This window comes from Colletotrichum siamense (assembly GCF_013390195.1).
Source record: "Colletotrichum siamense strain Cg363 chromosome Unknown KSG_Cg363_contig02, whole genome shotgun sequence".
Taxonomy (NCBI): Eukaryota; Fungi; Ascomycota; class Sordariomycetes; order Glomerellales; family Glomerellaceae; genus Colletotrichum; species Colletotrichum siamense.
Window position 1 is genome coordinate 2,114,302 of NW_023501015.1, and position 20,627 is coordinate 2,134,928.

General features: G+C 50.8%; 8 protein-coding genes across 8 annotated transcripts; 4 read left to right on the forward strand and 4 right to left on the reverse strand.

Annotated features, from left to right (window-relative positions):
* Window positions 1-882: 882 nt before the first annotated feature.
* Window positions 883-2,221, forward strand: CGCS363_v002557 (uncharacterized protein; the record flags this gene model as incomplete). The annotated part of the gene is made up of 2 exons (XM_036634406.1): window positions 883-1,573; window positions 1,692-2,221. The coding sequence occupies 2 exons, from the start codon at window positions 883-885 to the stop codon at window positions 2,219-2,221; spliced, it is 1,221 nt and encodes a 406-aa protein (XP_036500438.1).
* A 1,474-nt stretch (window positions 2,222-3,695) lies between these two features.
* Window positions 3,696-5,192, forward strand: CGCS363_v002558 (uncharacterized protein; the record flags this gene model as incomplete). Its single annotated transcript, XM_036634407.1, has 3 exons — window positions 3,696-3,897; window positions 3,959-4,341; window positions 4,410-5,192. 3 exons carry the CDS (start codon window positions 3,696-3,698, stop codon window positions 5,190-5,192), a joined length of 1,368 nt encoding a protein of 455 aa, XP_036500111.1.
* A 173-nt stretch (window positions 5,193-5,365) lies between these two features.
* CGCS363_v002559 (uncharacterized protein) lies at window positions 5,366-5,812 on the reverse strand (the record flags this gene model as incomplete). The annotated part of the gene is made up of 2 exons (XM_036634408.1): window positions 5,366-5,519; window positions 5,583-5,812. The coding sequence occupies 2 exons, from the start codon at window positions 5,810-5,812 to the stop codon at window positions 5,366-5,368; spliced, it is 384 nt and encodes a 127-aa protein (XP_036500112.1).
* Window positions 5,813-6,044: 232 nt separating this feature from the next.
* CGCS363_v002560 (uncharacterized protein) lies at window positions 6,045-8,112 on the forward strand (the record flags this gene model as incomplete). The annotated part of the gene is made up of 3 exons (XM_036634409.1): window positions 6,045-6,100; window positions 6,998-7,368; window positions 7,439-8,112. The coding sequence occupies 3 exons, from the start codon at window positions 6,045-6,047 to the stop codon at window positions 8,110-8,112; spliced, it is 1,101 nt and encodes a 366-aa protein (XP_036500767.1).
* Window positions 8,113-9,098: 986 nt separating this feature from the next.
* On the reverse strand, window positions 9,099-9,359 carry CGCS363_v002561 (uncharacterized protein; the record flags this gene model as incomplete). The annotated part of the gene is made up of 2 exons (XM_036634410.1): window positions 9,099-9,196; window positions 9,254-9,359. 2 exons carry the CDS (start codon window positions 9,357-9,359, stop codon window positions 9,099-9,101), a joined length of 204 nt encoding a protein of 67 aa, XP_036500766.1.
* Window positions 9,360-10,373: 1,014 nt separating this feature from the next.
* CGCS363_v002562 (putative transporter) lies at window positions 10,374-12,059 on the reverse strand (the record flags this gene model as incomplete). Its single annotated transcript, XM_036634411.1, has 4 exons — window positions 10,374-10,573; window positions 10,630-10,946; window positions 11,006-11,814; window positions 11,871-12,059. The coding sequence occupies 4 exons, from the start codon at window positions 12,057-12,059 to the stop codon at window positions 10,374-10,376; spliced, it is 1,515 nt and encodes a 504-aa protein (XP_036500765.1).
* Window positions 12,060-15,781: 3,722 nt separating this feature from the next.
* CGCS363_v002563 (uncharacterized protein) lies at window positions 15,782-17,133 on the forward strand (the record flags this gene model as incomplete). The annotated part of the gene is made up of 2 exons (XM_036634412.1): window positions 15,782-15,874; window positions 15,934-17,133. The coding sequence occupies 2 exons, from the start codon at window positions 15,782-15,784 to the stop codon at window positions 17,131-17,133; spliced, it is 1,293 nt and encodes a 430-aa protein (XP_036500764.1).
* Window positions 17,134-17,225: 92 nt separating this feature from the next.
* LIP1-3 (Lipase 1) lies at window positions 17,226-19,274 on the reverse strand (the record flags this gene model as incomplete). The annotated part of the gene is made up of 8 exons (XM_036634413.1): window positions 17,226-17,374; window positions 17,428-17,844; window positions 17,907-17,978; window positions 18,034-18,383; window positions 18,435-18,528; window positions 18,602-18,671; window positions 18,735-18,812; window positions 18,879-19,274. 8 exons carry the CDS (start codon window positions 19,272-19,274, stop codon window positions 17,226-17,228), a joined length of 1,626 nt encoding a protein of 541 aa, XP_036500770.1.
* Between the last annotated feature and the right edge of the window lie 1,353 nt (window positions 19,275-20,627).

Consider the following 20,627-nt stretch of genomic DNA (forward strand, 5'->3'; position numbering starts at 1 on the left):
TCGATGCCATCACACTCTTGGCGGGGGCGTGAGAAACATGACGTCATGCTCCCTTGGTCGGAGGAGTTCTTGGTTGGTGATGAGTTGGCCAAGGTTAACCCCCTGGTCAGCCACACCGCAAGACCCCTAACGCCGACAGGAGATTGGGCGAACAGGGGTTCAAGCGAAAGTCGTCATGGCGGTTCGGGAATCCAGACTCATGTCTGGCAAGTGGTGCCACCCTGCGTTGTTCATGTTGGTTCAACAGGCTGGCCGTCTGCCAAGTCGGGGCTTGCTGAGAACTTGCAAACGACCCCGGCTCTATCATTTGGACATCTGAGTCATCCTTTGGAAATGTGTCGAAGTTCATCATTGTGTTTTCCCAGGAACAGCGCAGCATGACCTTCCAAGGCAATCGCAGGTTGCCAAGATAACGTACGTCCTCTTTTTGACATCTCTCGACTTTCTCCATCCGTTAGAAGAATAGGCAGACGGTCTCTTCTTACTCTAATCAATTGAACTGTTCGGCGAATGAGGCCCAGTCCTCCGATTTGAAGGCCCTTGCGGACTGTTCAGACCCGGGATAAGTGGGTCTTAACGACGGTCTAGCTCCGATAGCCTCGGCGTGCTGCCACACGGCAGATATTATTGTCGTCCCCGATTAGAAATGGACGCATTCACGTTTTTAAAAACATCAGCTGAACTCAGCTGTGGCCAGCTTGCGCCAGCTGTTCATATTAAGACAGGCGTGAATCTGATTCCTCGTAACGCTGTTGATTGGTCCGCGAAGCGACCATCATAAGCCGAATGGCCGGTGCGCTCCGAAAACAAATCCTCCACATCGTCAACAACACATGAGACAGGTGCCTTGAATAAAGCAACCCTCAAAGATATACTGCCAAGATGGAAAAGCCTAACAACGGCGGCCGCTTGCGAGTTACCGAGCTGCCTGCGGAGATTTTGAGAATTATTTTGTCTCACTCAGCCGATATTGGCAGTCTGGATTCGACAGTCCACTCCTGCGGCACCTTGTTTCACGCGTTTTACGCCTTCCCAGCGCCCATCGTCACAGCGATTGTCCAGCGAGAGATCGGGAAGGACTTGCTGTTTGAAGCTGCGCGCTTCACAAGAGCCGTAGATCTCTTGCGGTCTCAGAATCGCTTGGTGGTAGCCAACGTCTCATTCGCCGAGTTCCTACGCCGAGACCAAGAAACACCGCATCATTTCCGCTGGACTCTGCATGGGGCCTACTCTGTAATCCAACTGCACGAGATCGTGAAGTCTTCATCATTGAGGATCGAATCAGAGATATTCGCACGTATTCAATCCATCCACCCCCACGTGGAGATAAAGCCCGCCTCCAGCACAGAGCTCCTCCGCATTCAGCGGGCGCTGTATCGATTTGAGACCTATCGAATCTTGTTTCCTCAGCATCAGCATCTTGAACACGATTACCCAGACGATGGCTCAGATAACATGGACGATCTAGATGGTGGGATGAAGGCGCAAATGCAGTTCCTTGCTGGCAGCCCTCCATGGGAGAATGAACAGCTTGGCTGTATTTACGAGTCACTTTGGCGCCTTATTGCCCAAGGTAGGCTTGAGCTCCATTGAAACTAAAGTTCTCGATTTGAAGTTCATAGGTGGAACCCTATGTTCGACAAAGCCCCATTCGTTTCATTGTTGCTGACCAAGGCACAATCTATGAATAGTGTACAACGACGTGGCTCTACACAGCATCAAAGGCTGTCGCACCGCTCTTTACTATGGGGACGCACGCATTGAATATCTACTAGCCCGAGGGCTAAAAGAGATAAATGACATTTCACTTTGCAATACCTGGGCGGAACGACATGATCTACTGGGATTTGACCGACCTGACGAACCTGTCTGCGACTTTGGCGGCTTCTTACGCGAAACATTCGAATACTACGAAGGCCACTGTTTGATCGAGTACTCTCAAATGACGGGGGCCCATAAAGACACTCACTATCCAGTCGGCCGGGACACAACTGAAGACGGGCCACGTAGGACCTGGGACTGGGTGACCCAAAGATGGTCAGGGCAACCCAACTTTGAAGCTCGCAAGCGAATCGTCCTGGTAATGGAGACAGCTCGTCTCAGAGCCTGCGGCTACGTCTTTTGGGATGAAGAACGAATGGTTGAGCTTGGTTGGATGAATCCGACATTAATGGACTGGCACAGCGACGCGCTCAGATTCATTGACAACCCGCCAACATAGCATGAGTTTCGACGAAGTTGATTTAGGGGAAGTTCTGTCAGCACCTTTTGACAAAGGGCTCCGTGGGTACTAGAGCGATGGAGTAGGCCATATGATTCCCATGTGGGGGAAGAGGGATGCATGGCTAAGACCGTGGTTGAAAGCAGAAGAACCTCAAACCATCATTATTCAAGGGCAACAGGGATTTCCATGCGTAAATGCGGCTCACAGTCTTATCTGCCTCCATTGGGTAGGGTGGTACCAAAACGGGTCAGCTGGAGGAGGGTCAAGAGATGTTCACCCAAATAGTTCCATCGGTATGGTTCAATCCTTCGCGTCTTTGACATTAACGCGAAGAATTGACATGGACAACTCGCATGCGACCCAGTTTCTTATGCTTACATGGTTACTTGATTCGCGATGACAGGGTTAGGCGCGCGCCTTCGATGCTTCTAGCCATTTTTGTTGGCCTTAGCCCATCCGACGCCCGCGTCTAAGTCGCACTGAAGTTCCGCCAGCACACACTGTCGCACCTTCTGAAAGACTGTTGGGGGCTAGACGGCGTACAAAGTGAATCAGCACTGTCCTCGACATCGAGCATGTCGGTTTCGGTTGTATGGCCCGCCCGGGAATCAATGTTACTCTCTTCTGAGCTGCCTAATAATGCGGAGTGTTCCTCCCTGTACGCACGGCTGTAGGGGATAACGGCCCTAAAAGGTCGTGCTGGGCTCCGCAAAGAGCTCGGGAAATAAGAGCTCGCCTATTCAATTGCCGCCTCCCGTCGCCAAGCGAGCGTTCCTGTCGATCAGACCCTATCGTGCACTGCGATTAAATCTCGGCAGTGGCAGGCAACACTCATGAAGCCACATACAAGCATCCCAAAGTCCCTTATTGTGACTGCCTGAAAACACAGCTAAAGGTTTCCCTGCATAGCCCCCACGACGGTGGACCAAGCTGACATGTTTCACGCCTTTAAAATTAGCTTATGGGGCCCCTTGATGCTTACGGGTTGCATTGATGGCCGCTCCCAAAGGCAGTGCCATCCCCCTCAATAAAGTAGCCGTGGATTGATTTTAGACTTTGACATGGGTGCTCTAGGCGGCTAGAATCTAAGTTGAGGATCCTTCGCCAGGCACAGAACCAAATATTCTACCAAAGTCCCTGTTCTTCACCAAAGAAGCTCGATCCTTCGAGGTTCGATCCACATCAGCCCCCAAAATTCATCTAGACATTAATTAATCTGCTAGGCATCGCGATTATGGCCGACAGCCTTACCGGGTTCGAGACTCAAGCAGCCATTGTGATCTCACCACCAAAGTCCCCTCCACATCAATGTCGTTCAAGTTAAATAAGATCAGTGTTGCCACTCCTCATCCTTAACTCTCACAGATCAACACAGCCTCAAGCTTCAGAAACCATCACATTCTTTCTCAGGACCATAATCCCTGCTTTCCCTCTTTCATTAGCCTGATACGCCACAGATTAGTCCTCCATCATGAAGACTTCTGCCACTCTTTTGGCCATTGTGGCCGCTTCCAATGCCTCGCCGCTTGGTGTCTCCGTCAAGCGGGATGCCTTTGATAGCAAGGATGCCATGTGCAAAGGATGGGATCTCACAACCCCCGAGGGCGCCGACAAGCTCTGGGAAGATACCTACTCTGGAGCATCGCTTGACCTCTTCATCAAGACTCAGTGGGGTAAGTATGCAACTCTCTATCTTGACATGAACCATCATGTTAATTGATGTACAATGAACAGAACACGAGAACTCTTGGGTGAAGAACCTCGAAGACTTCGTCTCAGGTGGCACATCGGGCAAGTCTGGTGCCGCCGGCTGCTCGGCACTTGGAAACGAGTGTAAGCCCTTGAACGACATGACATGCGATGACCAATACGACGCATACGGCAAGACCCCTATTGGCAAGAACTCCTACTGGATCTTCCAAGCGGTTAAGGGCATGCATGCCAAGTTCAACGAGCTGAACCGACAGCTCACTAAGGAGACTCTCATCAGCGGTCTGCAAATCGGCCAGATGGTGACCGACTTCCAAGGAAGCCAGGATGACCCTGGCGACGTCCTTGGATGGCTTTCTGCCGCTGCTTCCATGGGTGGTGCGATCGGAGGCCTGGTTCCTGGAGCTGTAAGTCTGCCAAATTCTGATGAGACTGTGAAGCTTTCAACACCCTTGCTAACACATTGCCACAACAGGGAACCGCCATTGCTGGTGGCTTCGGTATGCTCAGCGGCATCTTCTCTGGCCTCGCCTCCTCCAACAGCGCCGACGAGATCGACCAAGGCTCAATCTCCGCCGCCCTGGCCGACGCCTTCAAGGCAGCCACGGGCGCTCTCGAGAACACCCTCCGCATCGCCACCGGTGGCGGCACTAGCCAGGCCGAGTACGACTCGCTCCCGGCCCCCAAGTGGGACACCTTCCAGAGCAAGATTACAAAGTTCTACAACGGCGGCTGGTTCCTCGTCGACGACGACGAGCAGGCCGTCACCGTCGCCCTCCAGTCCATCAGCAACAACATCAAGCCAAAGGTCGCCAACGACGTCATGAGTGCCGCCAAACTCCACCTCGTCGCCGACAGGCGCGACAACGTCAAGTCGCGCGAGGACTGCGGATATGCCCCTGGGCGCCAGTGGATGGCCCTCCGGGATGGCGAGGAGTACTGCTTCTACATCATGCGCAACAGCCCCAACCCGAACCGTGACAACGACTGGGTTGAGGTCGAGGCTGAGATTTACGACAAGATGGCTTCGTACGGACTTGGCAACCGTGACCCGTACTACCGTGCCATCATTGACTGCGCGCTCAACGGTGGAGATGACAAGGACAAGGTTGACCTGAGCAACTTGGCTTGGGGCAAGGTTCCTACGTGCTACTTCAACCTGCCAGCAGTGTTCATCGACAAGGATACCAAGGTTGGCTGCGGCAGCCCCTTTGACAACCAGGACTGCAACTACATTGCTGCTACCCCAATCTCTTAGATTATTATGGCGATGCGAATTGTGTTTCTTTTTTTTAACTAACATTGTTTCTCTTCTCTTGGACTAACCCTCCAACTCCGTACATACCTTACCATATCTTAGCTCAAAAACTGTACAGTAATCAATTCCAAGCGAACCAATACCCAGAAATCAATCCCAAAAGCTATCTCAGTCTACGAAAATGCCTTTCTATGCGTCTCTGCCGTTTGAAATCTGTTGTCGCCAGATTTGTGGCACTTCTCGACGCGTTGTTTATGTCCTAGGTGCCCCTGAAGACTGTCATACCCTACGAAATCATGCGCTGTCTTCTGTCTCGCGTCTCCCGCCCTAGTAACACCCAAAGTTAGATCCATGAGTCACAAGGATAACCGAGAGCGGTCATATACTTACGCCTTCCATGTTCGCCCAGCTTCTTCTAGGCGTTCAGCCGCCCCATTATGCCATTCACGAGTTTCCGGTGGATTCCCACCATACTTCGGGTTGCCGCGTTTCTTTTCCGCCTTGCCCTGAGGGTTGGCAGTCTTCTTGTACGGTTTCATTCCCTTATCCAGAGCTTGGGCTCGGTCGTCAAGATGCTTTCCGTGTTCGTACTGCGCACGGAACGGTGCCGTCGGGGGCATTTTGGACACATCTAGGGCACCATTCGTTCGCAGGTGCTGTGTGTTGTTGCGATAGAAGTCGTTGTGCTGCGAGGAGCCTTTGTCACTCCACACAGGGGCTGAGCCGGTATGAGTGACGGGTGCGACAGCAATTGAGCTGGCTGGCGGGAATCCACCAGGTTGCTGAGTCTTTGACGGGTTTCCACCGGGACCCCAGGTGGGATGTTTCTGTTTGGAACTCGAGGAACCCATGATGTCTATGATGAAAATGTTGTTGATGATATTGAAAAAGGTTGTAGAAGAAATCAAGTAAGTTGGGCTGATGTGTAGGTATGTTGTGCAATGCTCCTCAGTTGCGTGTGGATATTGGATCTTTTCATACTTGAAATACTACCGCACTCACTGTCTACTCTGTAGCTGGGAAAACATTTCGGATGTGTTGGTTTGGTCGACCTTCAGGTAAGCGCCGGTCTCAACATGGCGCGTTGGCCAGGTTTGTTGACCGTTTGGCCGTTCAAAACCCACCGCCCCAACTTGAAATTGTCTGGGCAATTGACGGGCAAGGTGCGCAAAACTTCACCGTGGTAATATTTGATGACAATCCTAGATTCGCGTCCATGTTGGTTCGTGTCTGGAGCTGAAAACCTGACAACTTTGCCCGCGCGCTTAGGCGACCTTATCATAGTCACTTCTGGAATGAGCGCGTAAAGTGAGGCGCAGCCAACATAAAAGCTGTTGGTCGAGTTGGCGGCATTGATGTTTAGCCGCCAGGGGACAAAAGCACCCAACAGGGTCGGACCGCTGACTTTCCAGTGGTCTTAAAATCGCAGGGCCATAAACTTCTCCCGTTTCAACATTCATCTCTAAAACTCACCTCACGCATCCAAGTTGCCGGCCCAAGAAGAAGCTTCGAAGCATCGTAATGGCAGACTACAGCGGGCCCTCAAACTCGCTTCTTCTCTCTTCTCTCCCTCAAGAACTCTTAAGACTTATTTTATCGCATTCTTTCGATTTAAACAGCCTCCTATCTGCAGTCGCATCGTGTCGCACATTGCATAGCGCATTCCACTCGTTTCCGACCCCATTGCTTGACTCTATCTTGTACCGAGAGCTCGATCTTCCCTCTCGTCCCGAAGTCATTCGAATCACTCGAGCACGTCGACTGCTTGCCTCCGGTCTGTCGCAGCCGGAGCTGACTGAAGCTAGAAAGCAGGTTCTCCAGCGCGACCCGGAGACGACTCTCGACTGGAGCCTTTCCGAAGGGATTGTCGCCGTGCAGCTGCGCAACAACGTGGTAGATCTGTCGAAAGCAATTAGCAAGCAGTACTTGAATAACCTTGCGGCTCACGTCAAGAAGGGGCATGAGGAAGCACCTTCTGACGCCGAACTTGACCGCATCCAGCGAGCACTATATCGATTTGAGACATACTGCAACATCTTCCCACCTTTAGGTGCGTATTTGTATCCAGCGGACGATGTGAGAGAGGAATGGACCACGTTCTTCGAATCCTCTCCGTCCTGGGAAATTGAACAAGTTGGAAGCGTGCATGAATCGCTTTTCCGCCTTGTTGCACCTGGTATGTACTCTCTGATCTCAGTATACCAAGATCTTGAATCACATGTAGAGTACGCTGACGTCGAGTTCAGTCTTTAACGATTGCGCCCTGCACGACATATCATGGGGCTGGGACGAAGTGAGATACGCTTATGATTACGAAGATGGTCGCGTTGAGTGGGTATTGTCTCGTGGCCTGGTGCACGTCAACAGGGTTTTGCATGCCACAAGCTTCCATGAGCGGTGGCTGCTTTTCGGCGGTCGCAAAGTTCTGGAGCATGACTGCAACTGGCTATACCAAACTTTCGAGACGTACAAGAATCTTTTCGTCGCGAATCGAATAGGCTGGATGCCTAGTAAGACACGACATGTCAAATCAGAAGAGACGGCCTTGGAAGATTCCATTTCTCCCGTCGAGAAGATTTGGGAGTGGTCTCATGGGGAATTTTACGAGGACTCGGGCGACGGGAGATATCGGTATGACATGGCGATGGAGGACCCTTTCAGGCCGCTGAGGGCATGCGGGTATGTTTTCTGGGGTGAGGAGAGGGTGAAGCGCATTGGTTGGTTTGATCAGAATGTGGATGACCTTGAACTTGACGTTGGAGAAGAAATTTATAAGAACTCGCCTTCTCTTCGACTAGAAATACGGTCTTGGATCATTAGATCCAACCTTTTTCAGGAAGGGAAAACAGGCTACTGGGATGGGGACCCGGAAAACACAGCGATTAATCCTTCACAAGAATGGAGGCTTGCGGAAGATTGAATAACACTCAGGTGCCTAGAGATATGGTAGGGAAAGACGTCGGTGAACAAGCTTTGAAAACCAACTTTTTCAACGGCAGGTGTTGCGGTGATATCAATTGTACTTGTTGGCCCAAGTCTTAGGCTGGCGATCGTGTATGGATAGGTTTTGCGTTACGAGGCCGACACGAATGGTGCTGCGCGGTGGTTCGTTTGATTCGGGAAGTCCAGGTTGCAGCGCTTAGAGATACTTCCGATTTGTAGCTAGAGACTCCGGGATCATCACCGCTAGCCACACGATGTATGCATGTCGTTGATAAATTCCGTTTCGGTATTGTCCTGGAACAAGTCGAGCGCTAGGGAGACGTTCCACGAGTCGTGGCCCCCTTTTGGTTGGCTAGGTCAGTTCTCGAGCGGCGGGCCAATAGCCGCCAATCAATCGTTGCAACTGGCAGTGCACTCGCTGACCCTGAAGCGAGATAAGTACAACAGGCCCTTGAACCAACGTGCTGCGCACCCAGGCTCCTCCCGTTACAATCATAAGCATTTTTGACGCCCGTCAAAATTTGAGCGGACGATAGCACGGCATCCAATTCTTCTACCGGAGGCCAGTTGCTCTTATTGTTCTTACCTCATGGGCTTTGAAGGATGATTTTGTCATATTCATCTGATCTGTTACTGGGGTGAGAATCTCGATACAACGACAACTGACGAGTTACAACGACGGAGGCTGGAAGTCATTCCATTTAGGGAAGGCATTTGATGTAAAATTATAGTCTCATGCAGCTTCTGAACTCAATTTCACTCTCAGGTCCTAGCCTTGAGGAGAAGCAATGGTTTCGTTTATCGAGACGCGCCGTCTTAGTCTTTACCCCCAACTGTGAACCACCATGTAACCCCTCGCACCTAAGTAAAACAAAAGTCAGTACCATTCTTTTGAAGCTTTAATGTGTCGTCATGGTGATATAATCGTGTCATACGTACGTCTATAGACTATAGTTGAGAGATCTACTGGCAGATCATGCCGACACCACCAACGGGGGCATAAGTGCTCTTGCAGGTTGTGCCAGAGCAGCACCCACGGTCACCAGGACCGCCACAGTTGGCTTTTCACTGTTAGATTGATCGTCGAGGCGAGTTTCGGAGATTCTACAGAGACTTACCACCCTTGGAAGCGCAGTTGTCCTGCCTCTGGACCAGGCTGACATCGACAGATGCAGCAGAGGCGGCGGCAACAAGGGTAAGCAAAAAAGCGAGAGTGAACTTCATTTTGAAAAATGGTGAGATGAAAGAGAATGATTATGGAACCGTACCATCCGGTCTCTTGGGCGAAACATACGAGCTTATATATACTCACTCGCTCGCCTTGCCACCGTTACATTGCCTCTCTGGGTCGCTTGGCTCCTTGATTGGAATTGATAGTAATCACCCTGTTGATCATGTTGCCGAGAACACCAAGCCGCGACCTGGAGTTGTGCACACGGGCTACATTACTCAAGTGAATCGTCTTGAGCTAGTTGTCGCCTATGTTCTGAGCTGGTCAGGGGTCAACTGTCTCCATGCTGAACTCAAATATGTGGGGTGCCGTCGCGTTTGCTCGTCAGCGGAACCCCGCGAGTTTCGTTCAGTTGCCATTCATTGTATCATGTTAACTCACTGTAATTTAGTGCCCCCTTGGCCCCATATTCTGTTTGGGCGTTGCCGACAAACATCTGATCCCACGCGGACGAACCCGTTGTCTGCGCGCTGCTCGTCGTCGAAGACGCCCGTTGTAGACGAGCCACGCTTTACGCGCTCAGACGCCTGACTCGCAAGTGTGATAATTAATCCAAGAGCTCCAGGAGCTTCGTAAGGATTGTGAGATGTGATTGCACCTCTCGCTGGTGCTCCACCTCAACGTGATCATCGCGAGGACTTGACTGGTGTTAGACTAGTAGTGACGAAAGGCAAGAAGTGTTTCATGGAAAGAGGAAGCATCACCAACTTTCTTATATAGCAAACGCTTCCATGCTTGATGCGGAATAGATAACACGATGCCAAGCTTCGGGTCAGGGTTTTAGGGCCACCGATTAGCAGCGAACGGGGACAACCTTACTAAGGGCCTCTTGAACCTTAAAATGCATCAAAAGCCTGAAGGTTGATTGCGATATTGATTTAATAAGTTTATTTGAACCACGCTGTGTCTACCAAACCGGGCCTCAACTGTTCTCGAGAACATCTCTGGGATGCTGATTTGGGAATATCATTATTCGTGTTTCGTAACTCCTCAGCTTCAAGCGCAAGCTATGTTCCGTACATGAAAGTGCGTCTTTGGTCCCCTCTCCGTATCTCAGATCTGGCTTCAGCTGCAAACTGAGTTTCATCCCACGTTTCAGTCTCAATTGCGCGCTTTCTGTTCTCCATTTTGTACGCGTATTTCAGGAACACCAGACCGCAAATGCCGCAAGCCATAATGACCATCGTTATGATCAGAGGTACCTCATCTAGCATTTTGTCAGTCTGGAAAACCTTGAGTACGTGGTTTGATCAATTGACATACATCTTGGTGCGTACTTGCTCTTGAAAATCTGTCCCGCGATGACGCCGGCAATGTTGGACCATCCATTTATCCCCATCATGACGCTTCTGGTGCCTTTCCACGGCGTGTTTCCCGCCAGCCACACTGCTAGCAGCGGACCACCAACGAAAACGCCTGCCATGCAGACATGAGCAAAACCGTATCGAAGCTGAGTGTTGGTTGAAGTAGCCATGACGATGCAACCGATGATACCAAGACACATGCCACCGACCGTATGCATAGATCGTTCTTTGAAATGGTCACTCAGCCAAACCATGACAAGAAGACCGACAGTGCCACTAGAATGCAAGTTAGTGCAACTCTAGAAGAACCCTTGTGGGTTAGGAAAGCGACTCACACTACAAATGGGGGAACACTCATGAGAGTTGCCTGGATGCCAGAGTATCCCATGCCCTGGACTATCAAGGGCAGAAATGTCGTGAAAGCCGTTACTGGAAGGACAGTTGTGACGTTGCAAACCACAACGAGAAGCTTCTTCCAGTCTTTCGCCACGTCAATGAAATCCCGCTTGACGACAGAAGTGCTACCAATGTCGCCCTCCTCTTGAGTTCCTGCCAAGTCAATCTCCATTCGTCGTATAGCGTGAGCACGCTCCTCGACTGTGAGAAACCAGGCGGTTGAAAGGTTTTTAGGCAGAATAAAGAACGTCAAGATACCAAGGAAAACCGTTATAGCGCCTTCAAACAAGAAGACCACCTGCCATCCGTGTATGCTAGGCGAGCTGATTTTCAGAAGTCCATACGCCAAGACTCCGGCGAATGCTCCCGCGACGGAGTACATACCCGTGAACATCCCGACTCGGAAGCCGACATCATACTTGGGATACAACGTGGACATGTAAAACATACCGATCTGGGTGAACCCAGACTCAGCAGCACCGATCAGAAGTCGAAGGGCAATAAGCGTGCCACTGCCTCTGATGGCAGCGTGACACATGCAGAGTCCACCCCATGCAATGAGCTGAAGTCCCAAAAAGTACTTGACGCCAACGCGACGCGCCAGGATCACCATGAATGGCTGAAGTGGCACGTAAGTAGCCGAGAAAAGTGACAGAGAGTTTGGGATATCGTCAGGAGAAAGGTTCGCATCTTTGACAAATGAGCTGGTCGCGACGAAGCCAATGTTGGTTTTGTCAATGCCACAGAACTGGTTTGGGTGAGCTCGAGATAGATTGCGTCAGATGTCTTCGCTATTCTACTCACGATGAATTCAATCGCCAAAAGACTGACGACGATCAAGTCAAGTTTGAGGTTGACCCTCCTGTCGATCCTTTTCTCCTCGTCATCCACGGGGCGATAGTGGGTCTGGTGCTGTTGGGCAACATCATTCTGTACAATTTCGAGATGCTCAGGGTCAATATCCCCTTTATCATGAGGTAACACACGGCTCATGATGTCTCGAGGCAAGCAGATAGTTCTGTGGTTTGAGCTACAACACTGGTCTATGGGGCTGTTTCCTTTTGTACTGAGAGGCCTGGGCATAAAGCTGTGCCAGGTTGATCACACAGTGCCTCCACACCAACCCCAGATTTTCCCCGGATTACCTATTAGATTAAACCCGATCTTAGACAGAATAAATCATCTGCATCTACGTTCTCGCTGTGCTGTTCAATAGGTTGTTCGGATTTCTTGGCTATCGTTTTCCCACATCGGCCAGCACAACCACCCCACTTTCCCACCCACTAGGCCACCTACATCGAAGCCGAGGATGACTTCGCTATTCGACGACCCGAAAGCTTGCAGTGGAATGCGACTCAGACAGTCCCGGATGTTATAGTGAAGGTCTGTCAATAGGTTTTGTCTGACTTTAGGCCGTGCTGCAAGACATGACCTGGGCCGCTGGGCGTTCAACTTTTGCTCGATCACGTCTCCGGGCCATTCCAACCATACAGAAACCAACGACACGCTTTTACAAACCAAACATCGTCTCATCTTTTGGTCACGAGATTTCAACGATTGGTATGGCTGCAATTAGCATCTCAGAGCAGGCCCAAGGGGGCAGCATACCCTTTGACATCGATAAGTCAGCTGCAGTGATCAGCAACGACCCCGCCAAGATCTATGAAGAGTACCGATATCTTCGAAAAGAGTGTCCCCTGATTCACACCAGTCAGTATGGGGGATACTGGCTTCTCACGCGGTACGATGACGTTAAGCGGGCAGCTTTAGATTCAGAAACGTATATATCAAGTGTCAGGGCAGTTGTACCAAGCGATCCTAGAGGCATCCGAAGACCGCCTTTGAACTTTGACGCACCAGCTCATACCCCCTTCCGAACTGCGCTTGAACGCACAGTGAAGCCAGCCCGACTGAGACGACTACGGGAGCCATTGCAGAAGCATGCGGAAGCAGAGCTCGCGCCTCTAATAGCCCGGGGCCGTGGAGACATCAGTGCCGAGTTTGCAGCGAACTTTGTTGCCCGCATGGAATCCGAATGGTTGAATCTCGAGCCCGATGTTGCTCCAAAGCTGGCTGTCACTGCCGCAAGTTGGCTGAATGCTTGGAGAATGCAGGACAGTGAGACGGTCACGACAAATTCACAGAAAATGTATCAAATCGCACAAGAACTCCTTGCCGACCGACGGATACATCCAAGGGACCCAGAAGAAGACCCAGCGTCTTCACTACTCCTAGAGCGAGATGCTGAGGGTCATCCTTTGAAGGAGGAACATCTCATGTAAGGCCCATGCTATACCAACGCATTGCATTTCTCACCGTCTTCCAGCGGGTGCCTCCGACAATCTTTGGTGGTGGGTGTTGTCGCGCCCCCTATTCTCATCGGCTCCATATGCAACCACCTTTCCAAGGACAAAGGCTTGCAGAAAAGACTAAGGGAGGATGAGTCCCTCATACCAGCCGCACTTGAGGAGTTCTTGCGACTCTACAGCCCATATCGAGGCTTTGCGAGGACGACTTCAACGGAAGTCTGTCTTCATGGCAAGACAATACATCCCAAAGAGCCAATCACCCTGTGCTATACAGCGGCCAATCGTGATCCAGAAGTATTTGAGAATCCCGACGAGTTTATTCTCCATAGAGAGAACATTGCATCGCACATGGGATTCGGAAGGGGAAGACACAGATGTGCAGGCATGCCACTTGCAAGATTGTGAGTCTATCAGCCATCACGGAATTTGAGGAGTTCGTATTGATTGTGTACTAGGGCTCTTGACATTGTCCTCCGCGTGATACTTCGAAGCACGAAAGACTTTGAGGTGGACGGTGAGTTGCAGTACTCAAGGATGCCGGAGTTGGGGATTATTAGCTGTCCCATGAGATTTGTTCAATGACGGTGGTTGCGAAGTATTCGGCGACACTGAGGGAGACAAATCCGTCCAATAGTTTTAAACCAGTCGGACGGGAGTACGCAACACTCCGTCTCGTCTCAGTAAATGATATACAGAGCAATCATACCAACCGTACGAATTTTAACCACGCTTGAATTTCATTTTCCGCATGGTCATGTCTCGTGATTAACTTGTTTGAGCAGAAGGTTCAAGATATCCGAAGTCTAGATACCGATATCAAAGTTCCCCTGACTCAGTCCACAAAGGCGGTTGCTCTCAGCACTGCTCTCAGCACGGACTTTTCAGCACCTCGACCTGAACTTCTTCAAGGCACAATCATATCAATATCGCTTAGATGAAGACCGTAGCAAATCGGCTGTTCGTGTTATGATGCCCCGTAGGTTCAGTAACCCAGCTCGATGGTGGGAAATGTGGAGTTCACCCGTGTGGGAGAAGTGGGAAAGACCACAGTCCAGGGTGGGTGAGTTGCCGTGGGTGAATGTGGGAAAGGGGTACCCTTGTCACCATCGGCTCTTTAGCGTGATTTTCGGCATTTGCTGCAGTCTGCACAATTGTCGCGGGGGCTGCGGGGAAGTTGGGGAAAAAGCTCTTCTTCTCTCCATCAACACATTCGTAATAGCCACCGCACATGTGGGAAATGCATATGTGACGCAACCGCCATGGCCGACGAATCCCGAGAGACGGCCCCGGTTACCAATTTCGAATGTTCCTTCTGCCGAAGGAGGTTCACAAAGAAAGAACACCTCAAGGTGAGAGGCTCTTAGCAACTGTTGCCGACCAATGACGTCCTCAGCTGAACTTTCCCTCAGAGACACGAAAGAGCCCGTAAGTCGAGCGCGTCAGCAAAATCCACTGCGCGCAGGGGATTTTCTGCCCGGTCTTCCAGATTCTGACCTCCACTTAAGATACCGGATCGAGACCTTTCAAATGCACAATATGTGATAGGTGCTTTTCCCGTGGAGATGTGCTCAACAGACACGTCAAAGGACACAAGCAGGGAGCCCAGCCACAACTCACTCCGAGCGGAGTTGCAAGCGGTGCCTCATCCTCAGTTCATCCTTTTCAGCCCCCAGCCGGGAATGTTGCGATACACAATGTGGCGCCTCAAGTTTCTCAGGCAATGCATGCCAGCGTAGTGTCTGCTTCAGACCATGAGGGCAACAACCACAATGTTGCATCTTCGTCTCTTCTTTGGCCCGACTCCGAAGAACTCTTCCAAAGTCTGATGTCAGCGGATGGGATGACGTGGGATCAGTCTATGCCTGGATTAATCCCATCGGCCTATCAGCCCCAGGATGTACAGTCTGCTGGACTCAGTAGTACGGCCGACGGCGATGAGCTTGCTCTCGCAGAGGATGGGCATCGTGCGGTACAGACTATCAATGGAATACTCACGAACACGGTAAGATAATCTTCCGGATGACCCAAGTCACCGAGTATTCGATGTTGAAAGTAGGCCCGCTGACTAAGGTTTGTCGCCCTCAAGCTATTCAATGTTACCTCTCATGTAGAACTCTCCGATTTGACCCCTCGGTTCCTCGACAGCAGCCTACATATGTTCTTTACCAAGTTCGTACCCATACTTCCGATCATTCATCGCCCTACGTTCGTGTATCGGGACTGTTCAGCTCCACTCCTCTTGAACGCGATCGCTCTTGGTTCTCTGTTCCTCGGGACAGAAGATGCCACAGTAAAAGTGAGCAACTCAATAGTCTCCCTATGAGATTCTTATTCTGACCGTCGTACAATTAGGGTGAAGCACTGTGGAGGCTTGCGTACACTGCGATTGCGACCTCATGGCCCGAAATGACCGGCCACAAGAGGGAGCACGACGCGTGCAGTGGAGTTGAACTCGTTCTCACGGCGTTATTGAGTCAGATCTACGCAGCTCTGTCCAGAGTGAGTGGAATACTTTCAAGCCATTGCATAAACGCCGCCATAACTAATCATTCGTCTAGAACCGGACGTTGAGAATGACCAGCCAGACTTTCTACGGCCTCAGCATGCATTGGGCGCAGTACTGTGGAATGTATGACCTCGTGCCTTACCGACAGACCTTGCCACAGGTTCATGACTCCATCGAGACGAAGATGCACGCTTGGAGGTCATGGGCGGCGAGAGAGACGCAATTAAGAACGCTGCTAGGCCTGTGCATCATTGACGGCGTGGTCTCGCAATTCAGTGGAAACCTTGTTAACACCTGGTCGGCGACAAACTCGCTGCCACTATCTGCCGATGAAGACGCTTTTGCTGCTGAGACAGTAGATGAGTGGATTGAGGTAATGGTGTCTCGCGGTCACAACACGGGTAGTGGGCCAGATCGCTTCTCTGACCTCTATCACTCACTCGTTCCTGATGGAACACACATCGGCCCAGTATACTGCTTGCCGGGACTACTCAACATTAGGATTCTCCTCGAAATATTGGCTTCACTTACAAATGACTTCGAAAGATTGAACAAGGGCTCGCAGGCACAGGTTGCTCAGAAGCTTGGAGCCGTGAAAGCATTGGTAACTCTGCGAACCCATCTTGCCCAGAGCACGACATTGTCGGCATCAGACAAGACTATTGGCTTACTGCGATGGCACGCGGTCTGCCTCGACCTAGTTGTCAGTACTGCTCGTGGAGCAAGAAGAATGTGTTACCACTACAACATCACGCAGCACATCTTTGGAGGGAAGAAGCGCGAAGAGCCGAGCAGGATAGACCCTATTGCCTGGACGCAGGGTCTTCGGGCAAGGAAGTGTTTGCTTCATGCCATGGAGATCCACAAGATCGCGTCTGAGATTCCTCTTGGGATTATTCACGACACATGTCTACCGGGGGCATTGTTTGCGGCGGCCACGACGTTCAGCTCATTCGCCCTTCCTGGGCTGTCAAAGGTCCTAGTTCCTCCCTCCGTGGACTGGAGCATGGTTATTCTACAAGGCCTAGATGACACGGGACAAAATACGACGTCTGCGACGGCTGATGTATCGAAAGACACGCTGGCGTTTCTCACGAACAACGTCAATCCTCAATCCCCAGGATGGATTGCTCGAAATTTGGTATATGAGCTCAGCGCGATTCGGATTTTGCTGCACAGTCTTTCTCAACATTGGGGCGTCACGCGAGAGATGGAAGAGGTGGTTGGAGCATGGGAAGCCCGGTGTAGTTGACGGGGGACAACCTCTATGAAGCGACCGATTGTAATATCTACATAAGTTGCGACATTCCGTATGATGATTAAGGAGTTCGCTTGTCGCCGTGTCTACGATGCGCCATCGGTCAGGACATTGTCAATGATGAACTGAACACCAGGTTCTCGATATGTGTCCGCTTCGATCCATGAGCCATATCCATTGAACACAATACTGTTTCCTTCATTGCCGTATTGTGGCCAAAGAGGCAGTCCAGTTCCTGTTTTTCTCAGCGTCCATTCAATGGCACATATCAGTATGAGGAGTACATACCGAAGACCCCCGTGTTCGGGTCAAGATCATGAGCAAAGCTGATCCACGAGGCTGACATCTGATATGCCATGCTATGGTCCCAAGGCTGGTCTGGAATTAAGTTTGAGAACACGTATTGCTGCTCCCCCCCAGTTCCGATGCCTTTCGTCACTGATGAGGTGTTCGACTGCAAGTGGTTGAAGCGATATCTGTACACGGGAACGCCATCTCGAGCCAATGTCTGCGCAATCATCCGCGCCGGGCCAATCTGGACTATATCCCCGAGGATGGAGCATGCCATTTTATCGAGAAGCCCAGATGTGAACTGAGTGTTTCCGGTGTTGTACGGACATCCTAACTGGGGATTTGTGGGGTACAGGCTGATGAGTTTTGAGACCGTCTCGTTCGGTAATAGCTTCGGGCGGAAGTAACCTTGAGCTGTATTTGTGTTAGATGAACTATGAAAGGATGGCGCGCCTTATAGTGTCGAAATTACTCACCTACTGGATCAAACAGCTGTTCAGTTGTGTTGATGCCGGTCGGCGCCGACGTGGTGCCTTCGTCGGTGTTTGCTGAGCATTGTCAGATACTACTCTCGACATAACATATTAGGGTAGTCAAGCTTACTTCCAACAACTGTGGGTATCTTGATGTATTGCCCAGCGGGCAGAGCTCGCTGAATAGATGTGCGGGTAAAGTCACCATCAACCGACTGTCCAGTCGACGACCCCACCTTTGCCCTGAACTCTTCAACAGGCAGCTTGCGAATGCAATCCAGTTTGTCTGAAGCACTTCCGTTGACAACAGAAGAGCAGTTAGTTCCATTTACCAGTGAATCAAATGTGCTCTGAAACGCAGTTGTATTGGGTGGCGTCAATGGAAATGCTCCGCCGCTTTGCAGTATGGCCCCGCGAAAGAGACCGTCATTCCTCCCACCATATGCCATCATATGGGAGTATATAGACACCGCACCGGCTCTGTTTGATGTTAGCCGATCGATCAAGAGTAATTACTCTGGCCGACCCTACGATTCACCTGCTAGGGTGACCTTCTTGGGGTCGCCCCCAAAGGCAGCGATGTTCTCTTGGATCCAACTCAACGCCCTTCGTTGGTCAAGCATGCCTGTGATTTGGATGTATGTCAGACTATGATAAAATAGTAGAAGATGACATGCAGGACCTTGGAGTTGCATTACCAATATTGAGCAAACCAAGTTCGGCCATCTCCTTTCCATTCAAGAAACCGAAGGGGCCTAGTCTGTAGTTCTAGCATCAGGTCAGCCTTTCGCCTGTTGCAGAGGGCTTGGTCATAATCTACTACAAACTTACTACTGATACGAGAATGATAGGCTTGCCAATATCCTGAGAAATACGTGCTATAGAAGTCCCTTCGAATCTGGGATCAGCCTAACAAATATTTCTACGTAAGAAATGTGTTCATGCGTGGGCATCACATCAGAGACAATGACCTACGGTGTAACCATTAGTCAACCCGCCTCCGTATAACCAGACCAACACGGGCAACTGGCTGCTGCTGGACGTCGCATTCGTTGGTCTCCATATGTTGAGCGTCAAGCAATCTTCACTCGAATTGCCTTGATCCCTCGCAGAGTAACAAGAAGGTCCGAATTTGTCTGCTTGTAAATTGCCGAAAGACTTTCTCAGAGACACAGCTTGTCGCAGCCGCAGGTCTCCGACAGGTGGCTCCGCAAAGGGAATACCCAGAAATCTCTGGACACCGTTGACAGCATCGTTCACGCCAACAACTGTGCCGTTAGTGGTCAAGACTGAAATGGTAATTGATGGCCGAACAATGATGAGTAGCAGGAAAGCAAAGACAAATGATGTCAAGAAAGAGTGACTGGCCATCGTTCTGGATTCCTGTGTCTCTCAACGATTGACAATGAGCCACCTGTTGGGATTTATCAACCACATATTACGAGCACTTCCAAAGGCCAATCATCTAATAAACCCCCTGCGTGATCACCATAATCTAGCACCAATCTGACGACGTTAGCTGAACTTGGGAAATGCGGAGATCCCATGGGGTAGTGTGGTAGTGGTTTCCCACTACCGGATGATCGGGCCCATCCCACAATGTGGGAAAAGACCAGCGTCTCTTGGCAGTGGGGCAGCGATATTATCGAAACTCGGCATAGATGCTCGGGATATGGGCTAATCAATCATCAGGGGCTATTCACCGAGAAGCTGACGGAAGTATTTGGGCAATTCACAAGTCCTTACCTACACAAACCAGTGATCACTTGAGGGACGTTGTCGTTTGATGTCCTTGAAAGGGCACATTGGCTGTTAATTGGGGCTTTCAGCAGGAGACGCCTATAGCATTTGTGTGACATGTTACTTTCGAGATGCGAGTGGAATCATTAAACCAAAGGTGCATGGTAACTGGAAAGAATTTGATTGCTAAGTTATGTATGGATACCAGAAGGTTATACAGGGACTTGACGATTAATCCGTCATTCGATATTTACTTGCGGAAACGGGAGGCCAGTATTTACTGAATAGGAGTGACCTTGATGTTGTCCAAGTCTTTGAAGACGACATCGTTGATACCAATAGTCTTAGGACCCTCGCCGGTGAACCATGCCTTCGCTGACTCGTTCCCACGCAGCATCCACTGCAAAATTTGGGTACCAACCATGGCTGGGATTCCGCCATTGGGAGCATCAAAGGCAGCACTGTGGCCGAGATCGTGATTTCCTTTCCAAGCGGGGGTTCCCGCAGGAATATCTGCGTAGTCTCGCTCACCCTGGTAAGAAGTCAGCATTCGAATGCCCATAAACCATTGTCAAGGCAACCAACATTTGTGTAGGCAATATCAGTCGGTCCACCAAGCGTGTAGAATACAGGCTTCTTGAGGCTGCCTGCAATCTCCTTACTCGAGGTCTCGTTCAGAAGACCGCTATTGAAGATGCCTATATGGCTGACACGAGAATCATTCAGGCCGGCGCCGTAGGACTCAAGACCTCCACAGCTCTGTCCCCACACACCAATGCGAGAGGCGTCGATGTGCTTCCAATCGCCTTTGCCAGCATTGGCGTGAACCCAGTCGATGGCGGCAGTGAGAGCAGCTGGATTCTGGCCGGATGCGTTCACTGACGGATCATCAGGAGGCGCTACGTAGGTCTCGGGGTCGACATAAGCCGGCCCCGTAGCGATGGCAAGTGCACCGTGGGAGGCTACTTCACCGAGGAATCCTCT